Source organism: Cardiocondyla obscurior, linkage group LG18 (assembly GCF_019399895.1).
Source record: "Cardiocondyla obscurior isolate alpha-2009 linkage group LG18, Cobs3.1, whole genome shotgun sequence".
Lineage (NCBI taxonomy): Eukaryota > Metazoa > Arthropoda > Insecta > Hymenoptera > Formicidae > Cardiocondyla > Cardiocondyla obscurior.
This window is the reverse complement of record NC_091881.1, coordinates 2,898,060-2,920,556: the sequence shown is the minus strand read 5'-3', so window position 1 is coordinate 2,920,556 and position 22,497 is coordinate 2,898,060. Positions and strand designations below refer to the sequence as shown.

The 22,497-nt window shown below is 42.1% G+C and overlaps 3 protein-coding genes across 6 annotated transcripts; 2 read left to right on the top strand and 1 right to left on the bottom strand.

Annotated features, from left to right (window-relative positions):
* Positions 1-665: 665 nt before the first annotated feature.
* On the top strand, positions 666-4,962 carry LOC139109613 (progestin and adipoQ receptor family member 4). Its single transcript, XM_070668831.1, has 5 exons — positions 666-1,255; positions 2,688-2,912; positions 3,145-3,248; positions 3,316-3,453; positions 3,531-4,962. The coding sequence occupies exons 1-5, from the start codon at positions 1,063-1,065 to the stop codon at positions 3,756-3,758; spliced, it is 888 nt and encodes a 295-aa protein (XP_070524932.1). The 5' UTR covers positions 666-1,062; the 3' UTR covers positions 3,759-4,962.
* On the bottom strand, positions 4,386-8,667 carry LOC139109604 (F-box only protein 9). Of its 3 annotated transcripts, none has more exons than XR_011546859.1 (9): positions 8,538-8,667; positions 7,842-8,060; positions 7,454-7,765; positions 7,200-7,363; positions 6,945-7,136; positions 6,623-6,857; positions 6,324-6,547; positions 5,521-5,740; positions 4,386-4,523 (listed from the first exon to the last, which is right to left on the bottom strand). XR_011546859.1 is itself a non-coding variant. In XM_070668816.1 (7 exons), exons 1-7 carry the CDS (start codon positions 8,538-8,540, stop codon positions 6,329-6,331), a joined length of 1,344 nt encoding a protein of 447 aa, XP_070524917.1. In that variant the 5' UTR covers positions 8,541-8,667; the 3' UTR covers positions 6,172-6,328. The 3 variants fall into 3 exon arrangements, 1 of the variants encoding a protein (XP_070524917.1); XR_011546858.1 differs by having other exon boundaries at positions 6,368-6,547; XM_070668816.1 differs by lacking the exons at positions 4,386-4,523; positions 5,521-5,740 and having other exon boundaries at positions 6,172-6,547.
* LOC139109595 (nuclear transcription factor Y subunit beta) lies at positions 5,885-22,160 on the top strand. 2 transcript variants are annotated; one of them, XM_070668787.1, is made up of 6 exons: positions 5,885-5,998; positions 8,882-8,958; positions 9,040-9,141; positions 9,222-9,323; positions 9,404-9,812; positions 18,078-22,160. In XM_070668787.1, exons 5-6 carry the CDS (start codon positions 9,561-9,563, stop codon positions 19,872-19,874), a joined length of 2,049 nt encoding a protein of 682 aa, XP_070524888.1. In that variant the 5' UTR covers positions 5,885-5,998; positions 8,882-8,958; positions 9,040-9,141; positions 9,222-9,323; positions 9,404-9,560; the 3' UTR covers positions 19,875-22,160. The 2 variants fall into 2 exon arrangements, with proteins under 2 accessions (XP_070524888.1, XP_070524887.1); XM_070668786.1 differs by lacking the exon at positions 5,885-5,998 and adding an exon at positions 8,713-8,795.
* Positions 22,161-22,497: the final 337 nt, after the last annotated feature.

Genomic DNA, 22,497 nt, shown 5'->3' with positions numbered 1-22,497 from the left:
CTTCCTTATTGAAAGATAAAATAGAGCGTTACCAAAAATATACATGTGCCAACGACGCAGTTGTTCCGCAGTCTTCCTTCGATTTGTTTTATTTTCAGCACAGTCGTTTTTATGTGATTGAACTACAAGGACGAGGCAATGTTCATCGACGCAAGTCGATAAAGCTCGAAATAGTATGTATATTTTGCATAATATATAATACGAGAGACGGGGATAAGACGCGATATCCAGCATAGTAAATTAACTCAAAAACGCCCGGCCGTCGAATTTGTGTCAATAGGTCACGCGTGAAAAATCTATGGTCAGGTTCCGCGCCAGCTACAAGTTCCCAATTATAAACACTTAAAATCCAACGATGTGCTTCAAAATGAACGAAGTATCAGGCATAATAAAATTTTACTAAAATCAAATAACGAGTCCCCGTTACTATTGTTCATAAATATTAACAAAAAAACTACGAAAAACCAGAAAAAAAAGAAAAAAAAAACAGAAAAAATTCTTATTCAAGAAGAACTCTGTTTCAGACTCTTTTGATCAACGTTTAATGAAAACGAACGAGAATTCCGATCTAAGTCGTAAGTAATCGTGCATATTATCTCGGAAGAGGTCTCGAATAAGAACATCCGCGACAAGCTGGGAGATCGCGCGCGATGAGGGGGTCGCTTTACCTCCTAACCCACCCAAGGGATGGGATCGATGCCGGTTGCCGTGGCGACGGGACCGTCGGAGAGGCCGAATCGCGTGCGGATGACGGCTGCTGCGGGGGCAGACGGACGAAGGCACGAAAGGGAGTTTCAGCGGCGCGGACGATGACGCAGTAGCGACGTCGCCGCCGTTGAGGGCTCGCGCACGGCTCTCGGAGGCGACCTCGTACTCTCCGTCTGGTCCGCTCCGGCCGGATCGGATTGCTCTTCCCCGAGGTAGCGGGCCCGGTGGTGCGTTCGCCGTTGCACGACGCCGTTCCGGGACGACGAGCAACCGGGCCATGCGGCGACGGTGTCGGGCTCGCCGCACCAGGAGGCCACCGACACGTACGGACCGCGCTGTCAGGATAACGCGGGAATGCCCGGCGGCACCGAGGCGTCGCGTCCGGAGGAGACGCCGGTCCAGCTGCTGCGACGATGGAGCGAGATGCCGTTGCATCTTCAATTTAACCCGCACATCCACACCGGCTACAGGCCGCTCATGACCATCCGCCAGTGCCTCGGTAGCCTTTTCTACATCCACAATGAGACCGTCAACATCCTGACGCACGGTGAGACCGAGCGATTGCATCCTTTTCGATGATAAAGTAAGGTGATTCGATTGAAATCGCTCGCTCATTTCCTTCTTTTACTTTTAAATGTATTAGCGATGTTCCATTTTGCGGTTTTTCTCTTCTACATGTCGCATGATGAATTTTTCCGAAACTGCATGATTGATCGTTACCAAAACTGGATACCTTAAAAAAGATTTAATTCTAAATTTATTCAGTTAAACAATTTTACTAAAATTTGTTTTATTTAAGTAAATTTAAAGTCTTTAAATAGCAATTTAATCAGATGCTAGAAACATGAAAAAAAATTGTGATAATAAAATTTTTGCTTGTAAAACATGTCTTAAATTTATGAAACTTTTCGACGAGTTTAACGTTGATAGAATATATGCTATGTTAATAAAATAAAATAAAGTTAATCAATAAAATTAAATCGCAAAGTATTAATTCTCGTTACTTTTCACGATCAAGTATATATCAAAGAATACCCAGTTATATCACCTGCATATTCGTCATCCTCGTGATTAGATTAAGTGGGAAAGTAGATTATTCCCTTAAGGGCTTTAAAGTCAAGGTGTATCAAGGCCAACTTCCGTGAAAACATCGGTGGCGTCTCAACGAAGACGCATTGCAGGATAACGAACGATCGATGAAAACGAATCCATATGACATCCCTTTCTCGCTGGGGTTGATCCATTGATGAATTTCTAACTGGATGTCAGTCAAATTTAATATGCTGTAAACGTGAACATGAATTTATTATATAAGAAAAACAGAAACGTTATAACATTATTATATAAAACAAATGGTAATGCAAGTACATCCAAAATTGTCATTTTTTTCATATATTAAATAAAATTAAGTACCTTTTCTTGAAGTTATACAAATTATTTGAATTATTTGTGTAATTAATTCAAACAAAATGTTCGAATTATTAATAATTATTAATAAACTTATAGCACATTATTTTAATATTCATAGAATTATATAAAAGAATTATATAAAATTATTCTTTTACTCTATTTTTCTTCGATCAAAAGGGAAACTATGAGAATCGTTCGAATATTCCGTTTCTAGTTAACCATCCTGTATATGAATCTCATGTATCGACCGGTGCACGTGTGCGTGAAATAAAATCTTAGTAGGTCAAACTATCCGCATATGTGGCGAAACTCATTAACGTACACGTCTAAAAAAAATATTCTGCTTATAAGTAGCAAAATTCTTTCAGTAATTTAACTAAGTGGAAAAATCTTATATAAAGTTTATACATCTTTAATTATTAAATTACACGCCTGTTTATCTATAAAAGAATAAGGCGTCAATTATAATTAATTTTTAAAAAATTATCGCGATCTCGTGGTGTATCATTTTTCTAATATCGATAAATGCCCGAAGGCGTTCCGGTACGAGCGATCATATGTGCTTACAGGATTCGCAATTCTGTACATGTTGGTCACCGTGCCGCATCTTCTCCCATGGAGTCCGAAAGGATCACTCGTTGAAGTTCTGTCCTGGTGCCACTTGATCGGCGCCGTTAGTCCGTGGATTGGATCCTTCTTGTACCATCTCTTCATGAACGTAAACTACGACGAAGTTTTCTACAGAACACTGCTGAAAGTCGACATGATCGGCATATGGCTGTGCCAGAGTTTCGGTGTGTGGTCCATTTATAAATGTCAGAGTATGCTGAAAGAACGAACGTACGATTAGAATTCGCAATTTCTAAGATTTTATTTTATAAATTACTTTACATACTTCAAGTGAATGTTATAAATTGTCATATCGTTCAAATTTTGTCTCAAACAAAAAAAAAGTTTAAAAAAAAGCATAAGAAGTTTTATAGTGACAAAAAAGCACTTTTCTATTTCATGCACAACTCATTTCAGGAGCTATACCGATGATGGCGGCCGCTGTTCATTGCCTTGCCGATAACGTCTGGTATTGCTGCATTTTTATTTATTGTTCCCTAAGTATTTGGGGACTTCTAAAGGTATTTTTCCAGCACGCGCTCGTTTTATTGATGCTTCGTGATTATAAAATATTTGCGTAATTTGTAGGCAATGACTGCGAGCTCACCATGGGAAAGACGTTTATGTTTCGCTCCTCCTTTCCTAATGAGAATGCTGGTCATGACGCTGAGATGTTTCGGAATTGGTGGAGGATCACCTGACGCTCTTATTCATATAATATTACAGGTTTATCTTAAATACAATCCTGTACAGACAATCGTGAATAATATTCAAAATAATACTCACCCAGGAATAATTTCTAGGATCTCATAGCTGTGATAGGTGCAACCATTGGCGCTCTTCGCATTCCAGAAAAGTGGATTCCCGGCAGATTGGACTTGGTGCTAAATTCCCATAACGTGATGCATGTAATGGTCGTCCTAGCGGTATGTTCTATGCATACCGCAACCTTGAGGGATCTCGCCTGGATGTCTGATCCGTCTACGTGCAATAAAACAAGCTCTTTTCCTTCGGGTCGCGAAGAATTATGATTGAATAATGAATAACGCGACGGCTTGCTGCAGTCTGTGATAAATCGAGCCTATAACAGCCGGCAATTAGTCGAATGCTTCGACATTTGGAGACCAGAAAGTGCTGAATTCTATAATAGATAAGTTTAAGAATAATAAAAAAAAATATATATATATTATATATATATTGTAGGATATTTGGCCAGTGGGCTAAATCGGTATAGGCGAACAGTGTGAAAGAACAGAGCGTCTGGCGTGGTGGCGAGTTCGAATGCGGTTGAGTTCTTTAATTTTTCCGTCGCCTACAAGTTTAGAAGTAGGATTGAATTCAATTGTCCTCGGGTGAGAGATCCAGAAGAAAGGAGAGTGCTAGTCTCGTAATGAGAGATCCCAAGTTCGAACCCGGTCAGCTCCTTTAATTCTCTCGTCGCCTACAATATATATATTACGAGACACGGGTTTTAGGTACAATCATGAGTACAAAGTACATACGGTTACTTATCATATCGAATGTTTGACAGTTGATAAATGATAAATATTTGACAAATGTTTCTGCAAATATGACGGAGGCAAATTAAAATTAACGAAAACCGAGGGGATATGATGCAAGAGAGAAGAAAATTTATTTTTTATCTTGCTACGAAAGATTTATCTTTTTATCTTTACCTCGTTTAATTTATTAAAAAAAGAGATACTTAATTTTAAAACGTGTAAGTCCTTTGAAGAAGAGAATTGGTCCAGAAATTCACCAGAGGCAACAAGATGTGAGGAGAAGTTAAAGATGATCTGAAAAAAGAAAAAAAAAGAAAAAAAAACAATATAAGAGAGCACATTAATGCATTGTGATGTTACAGAATCTACACGCGCCCGTATTCGAAAGTTCATCTCGGATTAGACCGACGAAAATTTGCAAATCCATGTTTAAAACTAAATTTGAGAAACGGTTAAAAGCAATATAAAGAGATAGAAAAGTCGTATTCGAGTAGGATTAAATATCGTGGGCTTGTGTTAACTACTTTTATCAGAGTCATCGATAATATAACATATTTCAGAACGTCCATTTCTTGAAATCAATTACGCTTTATAATACATCTAAAATTATTTCAATATATCAATGGATGCTGGTTCGATTCCATTGTAGTAAGATAATTTGTATCATTCAAATGATACTGAAGTCATAATAAAATTATTCTAAAAAAAAAAATAAAAAAAAAAGAAGAACAAATACTACTTCACTGCAGGTAATTCTAGCGACACTAATCACTAGCGATTATTCACTAGCGACATAATTCTTTAACGAATAGTTGTGATTTGCAAGTTGTATAATGTATTATTGTTATAGAATACAATGCGTGATATAAAATAAATAAAATATCTTGAAAAATGTTAAAGTATGTATGCAATATGCATTACTGAATGTTATTTTACTGCAATATTTTTATTTAATTTAAAACCAAAGCCTAGATCCAGAGGTTGCTTTGCCTGTTTGACCATAGCTCCCCGTTTAATTACTTTAAAATATTTTAATATATAACTGACGACAAAGTAGAAGATAAATTTCTATTTTTACGTTAAAAAATATTCTTTTACATTTAATAACTATCGGCAGCTACGAATATATGTATCTTAATCGCAAGGTACTTCAAGCATCTCTCGTTCTTTCAAATATAATTTAAATATATATTCGGATGTTAATTATATTCAGTTACTTCGTACTCCGAATTTGAAATCGCATTGGAACTAAGTCCAGATATACTATCGACAAATAAAATATATGACTTACTGACACTTCGATCTGTCGTCGATTTGTACTATTATGTCTACGACTCGGAGGTAAAGTGAATTACGTTAAAATTAAAGCAATTTATCCAGATTAAACTTGAATGCGATGTATTACTCCAAACGGAATGTCTAATTATGGCATCGGTTGACTCTCGTTAGTACCTCGGATGGCTCGGGTTGCCAGTAGTAACGGTGGCGGTTCGTAACGGACTTCCTGGAAACTAAAAAGAAATTTATTAGACACAGATTTGAACGTGTGATAATATCACTGATCTCTACGGATAATATACAAGAGTTTTAGTTCCCAGAAAATTCGCTATGAGCCGCCACCGCTAAATCAAAGCGCCGATACTACCGTTGGAAGTCTGCCACTTCGGCCGAATCGAGTCCGGTAGAAATTGAGTGCCACGCATTTGTGAAGAATTTGAAGAATTGAGAAGAAATCTGCTACTGCCATCGGCAAATCGAGGCTTATCAAGGTAGAGTGAATATATATTATAAAATCTCGAGCGATCTCGCGCGACTTTGATGTTACGACACGTACGATTCGCGAATTTTCTCGTCGACAGTCAAACGGTCTAGCGGGACTTAAATATTTTAATTCCCGCATTCGTTTGCCGGCGGTCGAAAATATAATATTATAGATAGTGGATAGATAATTAAATGATCATCTTTATTTGTAGTGTTATAACATATTGAAAATTCACTACGTTCACTATTATTTTTTTTTTTTTTTTGTTAGTTTCCTTCTGTAAGAATAATTCAATAATTGTACTCTCCTGATTTATGCGATTTGTTTGTTACCATTACTATAACGGGACTTCGCTCTCCTGAGTATAACTCTTTACCCTGCTGAATTTAAGAGGTGGATATCTGCTACCGATCGGCGATGCTCTGAATTCCCTTACAGATGGCTCCTTTAGGCAAATTTTCGCTTCTTGTCCATTTTTATATTTTGTAAAAATACTGTAACTAACCCATTTTAGTTGCGAGTTTACTCTTCTATGATAATTCTGTATTTCGAATTCCTACAATATTTACGTAAAATATGCATGAGATAATTGTAAACTATTTTAAAAATGAAATCAATCTTCATTACTTACAATATGGAACGTTTGTTCGCCACTATCGTGCACCGGTTCTCGTTTTTTTCTTCTGTAGAAGTTAATTCCTTTAATTTCTTGCCTTTTCAACACAAGTGTAACATAATTATCATGTAATCGAAAATGACCAACAAGAACTGACGGATTACGTGGTGCACGATTTCGTAAGGAATTAACGCAGCTTTGAGCTTCATCAGTCGATGTTAACATTAAAACTCTTCCTTCAGGAAAAAATCTAAACATAAGTTATAAAAATGTTTTTATAGTGGCTTTACGATATTATAGAGCGCGTGCAGTAAAAAAGTAGAACGTTTTTATATACCTCAGGTACCGGAAATATTCAACAAGATGCCACGGTCTGTAAAAACGGTCTTGGAAATTATTTTCTCCATCGCGTATGTAACTCGTTTTATTGATGTAACATCCGTTGTATCTTAATCTAGGCCGTTGCAAGTACATATCTCTCCACGACTTGTATTTTGGTTCGCAAGTACCACAATTTACACCCCATACCCTGTTAAAAATAATTTTAATTTTACATCATCTAAAAATTACGTTTACATTTACTGATATTTACCTGACACATGCTAATCGCCAGATTTCCGTATCTCGTGCAGAAATATAAAATCCACGACATACCCTTGAGAACATTTCTAACGATCGGAAATCCAGCTCGGATGATACGACCCATCTTAGAATGTAGAGTACTATTTCCATAGGTAGTGCAGAAATATGTGTAGTCTAAACGTACAAAGATGTGGCAAATATAAAATACAGCATATATTAAGAATTGTTATCTTATATTAGATTAAAAAAAAAAGAAATGCTTACACTTTGATCAAATTTCGGGAAACATACACATTGATTGCGATTTACAATTTTAGATAGTTTAAAAAATAAATCAATTCCCTCTTCGTCAACCTCATTATGATTTTCGCTGTCACTAGTAGTTGAAAAATCATTGTCTAACATATCACAACCATCATCGGCATCAAATCTGTCTCTCGCTTTGGTTTTTGTCGACTCATACAGACGAACTTCGATATCAGGAACCAATTGTACCGCACGCTTATAAAACTGAATTGCCTCGTAAAACTTTCTACTTTGTTCGTGTTCAATCCCTTTAAGAAATAAATTTTTTGCCTGAAACAAGTAATATACTTATAAAAAATCTTTTCCAACTTAACAGTTTATATTTCAAAATAAATAATTGATGTACTTTGTTCTCGATAGAAGCTTCATCGTTTGCAATTTCAATATTAGGCTGAATTGATGAGTAAGTCTTTGACATATCACGTTTAGGTGATATTGTCAATTCGCGCTGCCATTGTTCCCTGAATGATGTTAAAGTATCTTCAATGTTTGTTCCTTGTTGCAAAGAAGACGCTTCTTGATCATCCCCTTCATCCATGTCATTGCTAGATTCACTGCAGTGATTCTGCAATGCAATAAACATTTTAATTGCTACAATATGGAGCTATTATAAAATAATTAATTTATCTTAAATACTAAGATATAAAAAATTAATATTAAATAAACTAAATTAAATCTCTCGAACATAATTATAAATATAAATTGTGGGAGTATATTTACGTCAGATTATGTCATATATCTATATACATATATAATTGTAAATAATGCAACATGAACCTCTGAGAAAACAAGTTGATCATCTCGCAGGTCTAAAGATAAAAAGATTAATAAACCGACCGTGTACCGGTGATAAGAGTGGAAAATTAATAAAAGGTAGAATCGAACGATGAAAAGAAGACACGCATGACGAAATGACGTAACATATTGCAAAGAAAGGTATCAGCTGCCTGGGTCAGAGGTTAGATTGCCCCCCGAAAATTTCGGTACACGATTATACGGCTACCACGCGACGACAGTGAGGGACGGTTGCGTTGCCACGTACCATTTTTTTTGCCTATTCGATCCCGACGGCTCTTCTCCTTCAGCGCATGTACTCTCGGTCGGAAAAGCGCACAACGCAGCGAAAGCACAACTTCGCTAATAGTACCGCCGCCATGGTTCTTGCCTTTCTGCGTTTCTCGCTTACTCGTCGCGTCGCGGTGGAAGCGGAAGGCGAAGGTCGTTGCGGCGAGATGCCGTTACGTGTCATTCAATATGGTCGTAATATAATATGGATCAACACGTCGTCCTTGTCGTCATGGTCTTTTATTACAACTTGTTTTCCGTCGTGAACAATAAAATTAATCATCGGCCGAATATGTTGACTTCAGGAAATTTAATTTTCAGACACGCGAGGTAGAGTTAAGCTGGGCCGCGTTACTCGCAATTCGGAATTTGATAACCACCAAGGACTTCGGTCACACGTAAGTAAAGAAAACTAATTTAAAATGTTATATTTGAATCTCAAATAAATTAATTTTTAATTTCTGTCGCGCAATTTGTAGAATAAAGAGATAAAATGAAATATACGAGATAAGAACAAGCTGCCGCTGGGCTTTGTTGCTCGCAATTCGGAATTTGATAACCTCACAGGATCTTCGACACACGTAAGTAAAGAAATTAATCCAAAATGTTAAATTTAAATCTCAAATAAATTAATTTTTAATATTTATCCCTCAAATCGTAGAAGAAGGAGTTAAAATGAAATAAGCGATGTAGGAATAAGCTACCGCTGGGTCTCGTTGCTCGCAATACGAAATTTGATAACCACACTGGACTCTCGACACACGTAAGTAAAGAAACTAATCCAAAATATTATATTTAAATCTCGAATAAAGTAATTTGTAATTTTTATCGCTCAATTTGCAGAATAAAGAGAAGAAGGAAATAAAATAAAATATAAAAATCATGGTCTACATTGACATAAATATAAAAAGCAAAGTAAGACCACGTGGTGCATTCATTCATCCAACGTAGCGACGTCCCGTTTCTCGGCCGGGAGGACCGAGGGAGGAGGGCCGCGGAAATGCGGCGAAGTTCAAAGGAGCAGCGTGCCGCCGAAAGTACCGAAACGCGGCTGCTGGACGGTCGAACCTGCCACCTGTATGCGTGTACCTTTGCACGTACGTGTTTTAACACCGGTGGGGTACGTGACCCCACCTCCGTCGCGGCACATCAGGGAGACTATCACTGCCTGCCTACCTATTCAGAAGATCATCTTCCCCGAGTAAAAGCCGAGTACCGAACGAGCGTGGACACAGACAGCATCATGCGCTTGGTGAGTACGAAACCACTTATTCGCTGATCAGCTTGCCTACTTAGTTAACTTTCCTCCCATTTTCTCTTCTCTCTATCTCTTGTTATCTATTTCTTATTTCTTTCGTTATTGTCTTTATTAAAAAAAAAAAATAATTAAAGTCTTCTTGCTTCCCGTCTCGCGGTGGTGGATTACGTATTTCCGTGCCAAGTGACAGTGTCGCGAGTAAGATCGATTTCGATAAGTGCGAAGTGATCGAATCAACGTTTAGAAAGACCCGATGGTGCGCGTAATATATTTTTATATAAAAAATTGCGCGTAACGAACAAAGAGCGACGAAATATTAATAATCGAGAAGTAGGACGTCCTCGAAAGATATAAATGATTGCGACATCGTGTGTTCGATCTTCCCTCGTTTTCTCTTTTTTTTTTTTTCTTTTTTACTTTTTTTTTTTTCATCACCGAACGCAGCGGCAATCCGAGAATTAAATTAATAAAGTTGTCACACGTGACGAAATTAAATGCTATTACCTGGTGATAGCGGCCTTCCCACAAGTAATTTCAATACTAGCTACATAAATGCGTGTACATTGATACTCAAGTGGATACTTGAGTTTCTAGTCGCGAAGAAACCCGCGGTGTGAGCCGTTTCACGATGGCCACTTTCTTCTGCCATCATATGTTTCGCGACTTCCAGATTCGCGAGTGTGTGCATTGTATCCGTGCGGAAGGGACGTGCGCACGCTTTTCTACTTAGCGATTTTTCGATAAATGCTTAATGAAATCCGTTCGCACGATTATCCGCGTGACCGTGGCAAATAGCATTTCCGGCAAATATTAACGATTTCACTCGCGTAAAAAAAAAAAAAAAAAAAAAAATGCACGTTACCGCAAATGTCGTTAATAAATCACGATTCAGTATTTAGCATCAATATCGTAGAGCAGAAATTTAAATATTTAAAAAATGAGGTATCGCGAACGCGATATAGCAAAAATTTTATAGCCGCGCAGTTCTACGCGTTTTGTCAAAATGAACAAGATTAATTTGGTTACATATGTATATTTGTTTAAAAAGAACCAGCGGTTACTGCTTCAAGTGAGCAGCTCTCTAGTTAAATATCTCAAACTTCAAAGCCCAAAGCGCCCGCCCGTTGCGTTGCCTTTACGAACGGCTTTCGCTTATCGGGCGACAACTCGTGACAAACGTGAACAAACGTTAATTCCGTTCTCACGTTTCCAAGGCGGTCCGTGGCGGTGCCGACCGCCCAGCGAGATTAATTCGAAACGAAGAGATTGAATACAGTCATTTTGCAGCCGCCGATTTGGATAAAAAGGTCGGTCCTCCCGCGGCCTCCGCGTAAATCTCTACTTTACAGTAATTCACCGTGAAGCCGGCCAGGCTCATTACCGATCTCGTATTAATGAATCGGCGCGCTCCGGCGGAATCGCCGGATCAATTTCTACTTGCTCGCGAATCGTGCGAAGGCGAGACGCGCAAAGCCGTAACGTTGATGGATAACGCGCTTCTAACGACCCAGTTGTCATGTAGCACGGTCGCGTGCTGCGTTAATTAGCGTGAGCATTAGTTTCACGGGTAGATCTAAAACTGGGGGCCGACACGCGAGCCGTTAGCTTCGAACGATCGAGATTGATAACCATGTCCTAAAAAAAAAAGAAAAAAAAAAAGGTAGTTTTGCACACGCATAAAAAGGGAAAGGGAGAAGAGAAAAAGAAGGTGAAACCTCCGGAATGAAGATATTACGCTCGTCGCGGTCTAAATGCATGCGTTATATTATATGCTCTCTCCTCGTATACGTCCAACCGATGGACCAGGGAAAAGATCGACACCACGTAGCCGCGTACGTGAGAGTTCATTCGAAATCGTCACTGGGCGCGGCGGAGAAACGGAAATTGGTCTGAAACAATCTAATCGAACCGCCTTGGTACGTAAGAATCATATTCAGCTCCGCGGATTTGTGCGCACGATAATTTTCTTCAATTATAAAAATCGATCTCGCGAATCAGTTTTTCCGGTTTTCTAATCATTGCGACCTCTCGTTCACAAGGAGGAAGGGAAAAAAAAACACATTCCAGAATCTCTTTTATAAGTTGGTTATTTGAGATCTCGATTTAATGCACGGTCATGTCGACGACGTCGTTGTCGATGGCGGGCGCGCATTTCGAGAGAAAGTAATTATATCAGGGTTTGATGACGTGGAGGGATGGGCGTGGATACTTGTACCAGACGTCGGGTTCAATGACCCTCGATGGCGGATGGCATCTTTTTCGAGCCACGAAAGAAGAAAGTTCCTATATACCTTTTTTTTTCCCCTCCTTTTTTTTTTTTCTTTTTTTTTTCGTTCTTCCTATATTTCGAACGACGCAACAGATCCATTCTTGAGCGAGATAAGCCGGATAAAACATATTACATGGCAGGCAGCTCTTACGAAACGTCGGTCGCCTATGAGTGCACGGGGGCCCTCTAATCAAGAACGACGTATACGTAATAGTAACGGTAGCCGAGAATTCCACCTGCCTCTTCTCTGAATGAGAAAAGGTTCCGGACGTTTCGTAAGATCGCGTCGATACGTCTGACGGAGCTCGGCTCGTCCGGCCAGAAATCCACGCACCTCGCGCAACCGTTATTCATCAGAGCTTCCTCCTGATAATCGCGAAACGTTGCACGGTTTCGCGGTTCGTTAGACCCGCGGGCTTTTTTCGCGTCGAAAGTGGAAAGTCGCGCGCCCATCGGCGCGTCCTCTCGTTCAGCACGGGTCCCCGGTCCGCTATCCGTTCCAACGCCTAAGGTCATGCTCAGCGTGGAACAATCGTTAAACGCTCGTCCAAAGACGCTCCCATGTTAGAAACTTTTTCATACTTTCTTCTCATTCGAGTTGATCGGGGCTCCTACAATATATCTCGATAACTTTCCAAGCCCGATCCTTTGTCGGGTCATGCGGAAAGACTTGGTCTATCACGAGTGCGGTATTATTGGCATTACGTATATAAAGTGTGCCCGTGACTACCCTTTGTCGGCTACGTGATCTCCGTAACGGCACGATAAGCACCAACGGAGTTTCTCGGGCGAGGATACAGGAGTCCTCGGCAGCGTTCTAGCAATGATCGATCCTGAACTAATTTAAATTGACTGATATTCATTGTACTTTGGCCGAAACGAGCCGTTTCGAGCGGTGGAAGCCGCCGGTCCTCCGCCGGAGGCTCTTTCCGACTTTCACTCCGCGATATGATACGGCGTATCGCGCAGCGGCGCATCGCAACCGTTTAATTGCACACGGGCACATCGACCTATCTTCTCTCTTAAGATTTGAACGTTACTCAACGCCAAGGACTCGTTGTATAATCGGTACACACTTGGAGACGTCGCAGGGAACTAGCTTTCACGTTCTTCCATTTCCGCGTTTCTGCGCCCTGTATGTCCGAAATATAAGACGCGCCTCGGATACATCCTACCGATTACGCTCGCGGGAGAATAAGTAAAACGCGACCGTCAAACGTTGAAATCGTTAACTAATTGTAAGATCGAAATTGATTATACCCTGCGACCTGAGCCAACATCGGGCAGCTCGTGTATCATATGTCCGCGAATCTAATAATTTTCCTTGCCCATCACGAGACGTCGTTCGTCCACTTGGACTTGGGATAATGTAAATTTGTCTGAAACGTAATGACGATAATCAAGACGACTTAATGACAAACATACTTAACTCCAACCTTTCTTCGGACCTTTCCGAACACGAGTGCAACGTCGACGTTCATATTACGTCGGGAGTCGGTTCTTTCTTAAAAATTTCAAGGCTAATCGTTTATCTGTTACTTTCTCATTAACGTTTTAAATAAAAATCAGATTTAAATTACCGGAAAAAAAAAAAAACTGTTTAACGTCAAAAGAAAAATCGCTCGCCCCCCCAAATAAAAAAAAAAAAAAATTGTCGCGATCTTTCACACGCTTCATCTCCATCTCCAGCGTGAGAAAAGTCACCGCTTGCAGCGCGAAGTCTATCGTTGCGATATTTCATATCGCCGCGCGCATATAATTAGGGTAAAGTGGACGGCGCGGCTTTTCCCGCGTTCGGCGGGAACCCGTCGGAAATTTTGACGTTCGATATTAGAAGACGGTGGGAAAAATGCGGGCGTGTTGCCTGCGCGGGCGGTGTTGCGTCAAGCCGATTCCTCGTAATCCGGTACAAAGCCCGTAGCTGACGGCGGTCTTAATGCCCTGTCACGGCGCGGCAAGAGTACGCCGAGCTGAAGCAAGTTCACGAGCGTTGCGCATCCTCGACATACTGCTGAGTGAAAGTGCCGCCTGTGTGCTCTCGCGGTTTCTTCTTCCTCATCTTCTGACTTCCACCGCGCCAACAGTGTTATTGCCAAGCCGGATCAACGTGACGAGTTCTCTCACGCTGTTTCCCCACTCCGATCGCGGCGTAAAATAGACTTCTCGTCTTCTCCACTTCGATTAACACGATAGATTTCTTCGGCATTACAGTCGTTCTCCACTTGACCCATATTCCTAACTGCAAGTTTTGTCTAGCGAGTACAAGCTCTTGACGCTACGTAGGATTGTACGGGAGGAAAGAGGAGAGCTCGTCGGAAATTCGGAGCTTCGTGGCGGAACGACGTTGATTATATTTATTTATAAGGTTTCATTTCTTTCTTTCTTTTTTTTACTTTTTTTTTTTTTTTTCTTTATCTTACTCGCCGACTTACGTACACTACGGCGTTCATTGGAACGTTCATGGTACTTTGCTCCTGGCAATTATACTGTCTGAAAACCGATTACTTTAATGGCACGGTATTCTGAATGAAGTAGGAGATATCGAGGCCTGGAAAATAATTATAATGATTTGGGATTCAATTGTCTCAGTCTGATTAGCATTGTGAAACGATTAACCGCGCTCCGCTCCGTCGTTATCTACTTAATTGAAGCAGTTTTGTTTATTGAACGCCGGAGTAACGGGTTTCGGCGTTATCCCGTCGCTTCAAAGTGCCGCGTTCGAGATGCAGGACCGACTCGTTTCCTCGATTCATTAAAACTTTCGTCGCGGCGCTTTAATAACTCGAGTGTGGTTTTAATTTTGACGGCGCGCGGTTATTTATTCGGCGACAACGCGCGGGTCGTAATCCGTTGATTTAATCAACGCGATATCCCAGCGCCTCGCTCGCGGTTGTCTTCCATCGTGCGCGTTTGCGTTTGTCAATCCCGCAGACCGCTTCGCAGGAATCGTAGGCGCGGTGAAACTCGCGGCGGCGCATTATCCGCGATGGAAAATGACGGGTCAGGAGTTCGCCACGCGAAAATGTCCGTAATCAAAGATTCGCGATAGCCGAATATGAGGCTACGAGATGATTTTAACGACCGGTTCGGGCACGGCCTATCGTGCGGTGCCCGCCTTCCTACTCGCGATGATTCCTTTCCCGGTGCATATATGCATACTTATGGGGCTCTCGACTTTTTCGCCGCCGATTAATCAGCGTTTCCTGCAATTACGGGCGGGGAATTACTTAACGCTCTGCTTATACGACGTCTATAAATTCGTCGCTGCGGTGATGCACGTCAGAATTCCTCGCCGGCGTGTTTCGAAAGCGAGGCGTCAAAAGCGCGCACGACGTGAATCAGTTTCAGCATCCAGAGCCATTATTAAGACGGCACGACACCTGCGAGCCGGCGTTTGTCCCTTACGGTTGTATGCACGGGACCGGAGATTAATGAGACGCTGGACCAGCGGCGGCGTGGTACGGGAGGACGTTCGTCGTTACGGGTTTAGAAAGTTTTCAAAGTTGACTAATCGCCGGTATGCGTCGGAGCTCGCTGTCATTTTTATTGCCGTCGAGTTTATAGCCGCGATGGGGATATTCGGCGTTTATGCGGTTCCGAAGTGAACAAAAGGTCTCATGAACATACTAATGATGTTACGCCTCCGCCGTGTTAGCGCAATAGACGTGCAGCTCCGGGTCTTTGCTAGGTTTACGGCGAATCGAATTAACCATCCGGACGTGAAACGAGATGAAAACTACCAACGAGCGGGCCCGGAACAGTTCCACCGTGTCGGCGGATGCTGCCGCTGCCGCTAAACGTGACAGCTCCCCTGTTTTATTATGTGTAAATTGCAGGATGGTTTACGGGCGTCTAAGCAGACTTTCCCCTTTTGCGGCAAAAGTGCCGAGCGCTTAAAGAGGGCTCGTTGCGCGATGAATGCATAATTTGATAATTTTCTATCGTTGACCCGGCGTGTCGTTCCGTTGTCTCCTCCGGGTGCGGCATAACTTTCTTTACAAATGTCAGAGGTACAGCCCTCGCGTGGTACCGCAACGCGCGGGTAGCGCTTTTTTTTTTTACTCTTTGTTTACGCATGCTTAAGGAGACGCTTAGCACCGGAGGAATCTCACTCGTTTTCACCGATTCACTGCTGACAGGGAGTTATGGTTGACAGTATTTAAATAACTTCTGCCTCCGCCGCTCCGCGACTCGACGAAAATGCAGCTTCCACGACGTGCATGCGAACGCGTCACACCGGGGCTCCCACCGTGGCGATTTGACGGATCAGGGTGAAAGTTCAAAGCTTACAAACCGCTTCCGACGGGCGGCTCGCGTGGTCTTTTCAGGGCGTGACCGTTCGTGCCGTCGGGATTATCGCTGATCACCCGTTCGCGGAGGAATTCCCCGGATGATACGGGCGGATGATCGTGAGGTATTCTCGCTTAAAATAGCATTGCCTTGATAATGAATTATCAAACGCCGTTCGTAGTTCCGAGGATCCATCATACCTCTCATCACGGTCACGTGTCATTATAGAAACGAAAGGCACGCGGCTATTAAACGTAAAAGCGTCATCAAACGCGGCACTTTCCCAAATTGCCTCGTCCGTAACAACTACCTGAAGTGGACAAATAATCACAGGTGTGGCGTCGAAATCGAAGACGATTACCGCTGATGAGGCAGACCGACGGAAAAATTCGGAGAAAATTCGGGAAAACGGCTCTTTAACCCGTTCTCCAAGCACCGAGCGTGTGTTAAAGACTCGGGTGATCCATCGATTTTTTAATTTCCACCGGGATCTTAAAAAACAAAGATAACTAAAAAAAAAAGAAGCTAGAAAAATTTCTTGGGCACTTTCGATGTATTTACTTTTACTTTCATAATTTAATGCCGTGAGAACGTCTCAAAGCACTTTCATTATGCTAAACATTACGTGCCAATATTGGTATGCGATAAAACATACTTTGAAAATTCTACGCAGGTACCGCGAGATAAAGCGCGCAAACCGGGCGTTTGTTACGCTGGTCCTCACCGTGCTGAATTTCGATTATTCATGGCGACGTAACAAAGCTCTGAGGCATCTATCCGAGTTTCTCTACTTAAATACCAAAGTTTATTCCCAAGAGACGCGCATAGGCACACTGTACACGTGCGTAATTAAAGATACGGGCTTCTAATTGCATTCGAGGGTAACAGAAACATAATAGAATCCCCGCTGAGCTCTCGTATTAATCGTTTTCTTCCTTGATTGATACTCGTCTTCTCTGGCGCATTGAATTTATCGTACTCGGCGAGCCGCGCGTGCGAATGAGAAAATTGATAAAGTTTATTCAATAAAAAAGGCGTATTTTTGTATGTAATAAATTATTTAAAAAAAAAATAAAAATTTGTTACATAGCATTACAGTCGATGAGAAATAGCTTCCGCTCTGAAAGTACTTGTACTGTTGCACTTGTTGATGTACACACTTTTCAATTTTCCGAGAGGCATTTAATTATGTATGCATGTCTTTTCGGCGACGACAGACACGGACGAACGTTCTCGCGTAATTATATAAAACATGCAAATCGCCAGTGCTGCTCGTGTGGCTCGAAAGCCATGGGTACGTGTTTACCATGTTTTTAGGAGGAGAAAATCGCCTACGGGCCGTTGTGAATCTTCCACTTCATAACGGGACTCACGGAGATAGACTGAGGTGGACAGAAACTTTAGCTTTCAATCTCTCTCGAATCAATATGGTGAAACCAGTCATAAATGTTCATTTTTGTGTCATCAAAATCTCGTCACATTTAAATAAGTTCTGCCCGGTGGTTTATCTTTTCCCAAATGACCTCGTTGCATTAAAAGCGACCTGCGATCGTGATTGAAAGGAATCCATTTATTAGCGACACGGAAACGGGTCTCGCCTCGAATATTAATCACGGCCAAGAGTGGGGAGATTTAACAATCACTGACGAACATAAATTAAGCCCGCGCTGAATTATTTTAATTCCGTTTTATCTTTACAGGTAGCCATAATTTTAATAGCCTGCCTTAGTCTGGCTAGGTCTCAAAAATCTGAGATCTCAGCTAAGGCTTTCGAAGCCGCACCGGCTCCGGTAAAGCTCGACAAGAGTCTGCGGCAAGCGTTGCTGAAAGCGCTAACGGAATTAGAGGCAGAGTCCGCGGAGCAACGAAAGGATGAAGACGAAAAATCACTCATTATGACTGTCGAAAAGTCTTTCGACGAAGTAGTTAAAAAAAATCTGAATAATAACATCGGCGTAATACCGAAGGGCTCCTTTTCATTCGACAATTTTCCTGGGGACGAGGAAATCCCGAACGAGGAAAAGTTGCAGAACTCGAGTTTCCTCGAGTCGAAAAGGTATGTTTCCACGAGCCCGTCGACGATGATAGAAAAAGCAAGCCTCGACGACGCAAGAAGCTTCCACGTACAGAACGTGGTGTTGCCGGAGAAAAGTACAACGCCACGGGCCGAGCCCAAGGCTAAAGATTCGCTGGAAACGAAGAAAACTTTTGCGACTCCGTCCACGGTCAGCAAGATTGAGAGCATTACACTGAAACCGATCACGCAAGTATCGGAAAGTTTGACGCAAAGTGCCAGCAACGGGATCACCGGTGCCAACGCGCTAATCACACCGAAGCCAACCGCATCTAGTCCGACAGTTCCACCCAGGAGCAACGTCACTTCGTCTTCTAGTGCTAAAAAAGAAAAACCTCAAGCGGAGGAAGTGAAAATTATCCACGCGCCTCTGGTAGCAGCCTTCACGGTGCAGCAGGATGAGCTCGGTATACCGAAAAGCATCGTGCCGATTTACAGGCAATCAGGCGACGGACAGGCTTTAACTCTTCAGGAGCAGTTAGAATTCAAGCAGAAACTGCTGGAGAAGCAGTTGGCCGAATTGCAGCAGCAGCAGATCCAACAGACGCAGTTTCTCATCAGGCAACGTCAGCTCTACGATCAGCAAGTAAGACAGAAGCAGCAGCAGCTGTATCTTCAGGAGCAAGCTAGAATCAAGCACTTGGAAGAACAGGCTAAAATTAAACAGTTGGAGGAGCAACGTTTGAAACAACTGGAGGAACAGAGAATCTTTCGTTTGCACCAGCACAATCATTTCCCGTTGTTGCAAAAACCGCGTATATTCGAGCAATCGAACGTGCTACCGCTTCAACCGTCTCAACCTCTGGAGCCGTCTGCAGTTCATCTTCAGCCAAGCGTGTCCTTGGAAGTGCCCAGCGTCGCGGCGCCTCCACTATTCCGCGCAAATTTTCCGGAGCAACTACACTTCCAACAATTCCGCCAGCAGCCTCAGCTCCAGCCGCAGCCTCAAACGCAGTTACAATTGCAGCCCCAGCTTCAACTTCAGCAGCAACAGCAGCGATTGCAGCAGAATTTCGTTTCGTTTCCTACCGATTTCCAGCCGCCCGTCGCGCCAGCCACCAGATTTAACAGACAAGAAGCTTTCAACGCCGTTGGCAATTTCGGCTTCAATCTGGACAACAAACAACAGCCTCCGAACAGAAGCACCTTCAATTTTAACGCGATACCCAGAACTCAGAGTACGTTTATCTACAACCCCTACGTACAATTCAGGCAGATCCCGGCGAGAACGCAAACCCCTGCGAAACAGATTCAACGTCTGCTTTATCAATCAGGAGTCGCAAATGAGTTAGGTAGCATACAAGGACCAGGTGACGACGACCTCAACATCGTGTCGAAGGTACTCGCGCTGAACGTCGGGGCGCTTCCCAACAAAAACTATCAATTCATCACGAATAATCGCAGCAGGCTGGGCAGCGCGTGAATAGACGCGTAGACGCATCGCTGTAAAACTTCGACGAGTCGTGTAAATCACTACAGGACGATATTAGCAAGGTGAAATCGAGCTCTCTCTCTTCTCTTTTCCCTCTGTCTCTTTCTCCACTCATGATCGTTTCTTTCATCGTCCGCCCGCTTCTTTCTATCTTGACCCACTCCCTATATGAATATCCTTTAATTTCTCGATTCTCTGACATCGGAACACCCGCACACGCACACCGGCGACGAAGTCCGGACACCGCGCGCGGGCTTTTTCGTACGTGCACGTGCGTATGGAGAACAGCTATTCATAGCTCGGCGAGAGGACGCGGGATGACTTAGTAAGTTCAACAGCATGCGCGAGTCACGGCGACTGGTAACCTTGAATATACCAGCGTCCAAGTGAAATCGAATCGTTGCGAATCATTTTGCCCTCGGTGAGCTACCTCTGCGAAATTTTACTCTCTGTCATTTTACTCTCGACGGGCCGATAGAAACGTGGGACAAAAAGTAGAATGCGCGCCTCCGGGGAGGCGCGAGAATCGACATCACGAGGAAGCTTATTTCCTCGGCAAGCGTATAATGGCATTAATTACGATTGTATGTATCCCGAAACAAGGACTTGCCAGTGTAACGGCCTTCCCGTGCTCGATTACGCAAGCACGTACGCGCCTGGTTCGTGTGACGCTGACGCTGTATATAATAGTGTGACTCCGCAACCCCGCTTCCTTATCCCTTTTGATTTCCTCTACCGTTCTTGACACGGTGCTCGCGACGTCAGCACCTGCCAGCTTCGTCGATAGCAGCTAGATCATGCTCAAAGGCAGAAAGTACGCGAAGAAGCACGTAATCATAAAACGTAACCGTAGTAATAAGTATATTTATGTTAACAGAGGAAGAATTAATCCACGCGCTTGACCTGACGGGGATGGAAGGCGAAAATCACGCTAAACTCGCATTAGTTTACTATGTTCCACTTGGGCTCGACGCTTGAGGCACTCGAGAGAAAGAAAAAAAAAAAAAAAAAAAAAAAAGGCAACGCTTTTTAATTAATTCCCCGCGAATATCGCGCAAATTTGTCGAAGTCATTTTCGAAATTCGTCAAGGTAAAGAGGCTCTGTAGCATTTACTTTTTATGCGCGCATTAAATGTAAAGCTTTATTTAATAGATCTTTCATGCTCTAAAAAAGAAAAAAAAAATTGATTTATCCGTCTAATTAATTTTTCAGTTAATAAATCTCCGCGGGAAGAAAGCGTCAAGTCCAAGTTCATTAAAGATCAAAATTCTATCGTCGACTAGCTAACGTTTAACAATGTATATTGAGTCCTGTATATTGAATCGGCTCTAATGAGTTAGTTCTAACGAGGCACGCACACACGCAGAGCATGTGCGGGATCAGGGGTCTCGCCAAGTCGTGCATCGAGCCGCGCATCGGGATTGAAAACTCTTCTTCGACTGTAAATAAACTTTCCCCGGCGGGTACCACACAATGCCGACGAGGAAGCCGCCGACGCGAGAGACACATCTCTCGCGCGTATATACGTGTATGTCCTCAATTTCACAAACGTTTGGCACAGATCCGTGATTTCACCCGGCGGGGCGAATCCGCGAATCTCGTGGGACATCGCCGGTGTCTCTTGTCTTACCAAAAATTCAGCCAAACTTGCAGGTGATCACGTTAATTCGCGGTCGATCTCTCGGTATCGTTGCAATAAAATAAGAAAAAAAAAAAAAAAGAAATGAGGAACAAAACGCCGTTATAATTCGTCTTATTATCTCTCGCGCGGGATGAAGTACACGTGTCTTGTGTGTGTGACCGCTCGAGTTGGAAAGAATGCATTTTGCCATTCTCTTTCTCATAAATTCTCCTTTACGGTAATCCGAGATAACATCGTGAATCATCTCCGCGTAGCGGATTTATTTATTCGATCCTGCGGCTCGGATCGTGAATTTCTAGCCTCCACGCTTGGGAATGAATAATGATAAATTTGTCTTGATTAAAGATTTAAAGCTTTGTCTCGAAACTGAAATCGATGTCGGATGCGATGCACCTTCGGCGAGAGTGACTGCGTGAGCGAAAGTTGATGGCGATTCGTTCATAAATGCGAATCCTTTGCGAGCGCTGGCTGCGGCCTGCGCGACTGAGCGTAACATTAAAATAAAATAACAATAAAATAAAATAAAGATAATGCTAGGCGTAATCTCTCGTATATATAATTTGCTTATAATTTATCTGATGCTGTATTACGAAATCTTGTGTATAAATGTTAATAAACTAATTTGTTTACGAGACATTTAATTATTTTCAAAGAAACCAGCTTGTTCAAGATAACGCAAAAAATACCGTCAATTATCATATTCATTACCAATTGTTAATAAATGTCATATTGATATCACTGTAATTAAATTCTGATTTTTTATGTAAAAAGAAAGCGCTAACAAAATTAGAAAATTTTATTATTTTTTTTATAGATAAAATATTAAAAGACGATGTTCTTTCAAAATACTGCTGTAACATATATTCTTTTTTCAGCACGTTGATTACTTCCATTTTGTATTATTAAATATTTCCCTGCTCTTGTCGCAGTGGGAAAAGCGGGAACAATGAATTTGATTCGGTCTAACACGA

Excerpts from the sequence above, each read along its gene's own strand:
- LOC139109613 (XM_070668831.1), top strand. The coding sequence starts at position 1,063 with ATGCCCGGCGGCACCGAGGCGTCGCGTCCGGAGGAGACGCCGGTCCAG. Across the intron at positions 1,256-2,687 it reads CGTCAACATCCTGACGCACG|GATTCGCAATTCTGTACATG; the intron begins GTGAGACCGAGC and ends ATGTGCTTACAG. Across the intron at positions 2,913-3,144 it reads ATGGCTGTGCCAGAGTTTCG|GAGCTATACCGATGATGGCG; the intron begins GTGTGTGGTCCA and ends AACTCATTTCAG.
- LOC139109604 (XM_070668816.1), bottom strand. Across the intron at positions 7,137-7,199 it reads TGGCGATTAGCATGTGTCAG|GGTATGGGGTGTAAATTGTG; the intron begins GTAAATATCAGT and ends TATTTTTAACAG. Across the intron at positions 6,548-6,622 it reads GCGAACAAACGTTCCATATT|GAATTCGAAATACAGAATTA; the intron begins GTAAGTAATGAA and ends TAAATATTGTAG.
- LOC139109595 (XM_070668787.1), top strand. The coding sequence starts at position 9,561 with ATGCGGCGAAGTTCAAAGGAGCAGCGTGCCGCCGAAAGTACCGAAACG. Across the intron at positions 9,813-18,077 it reads CAGACAGCATCATGCGCTTG|GTAGCCATAATTTTAATAGC; the intron begins GTGAGTACGAAA and ends TTATCTTTACAG.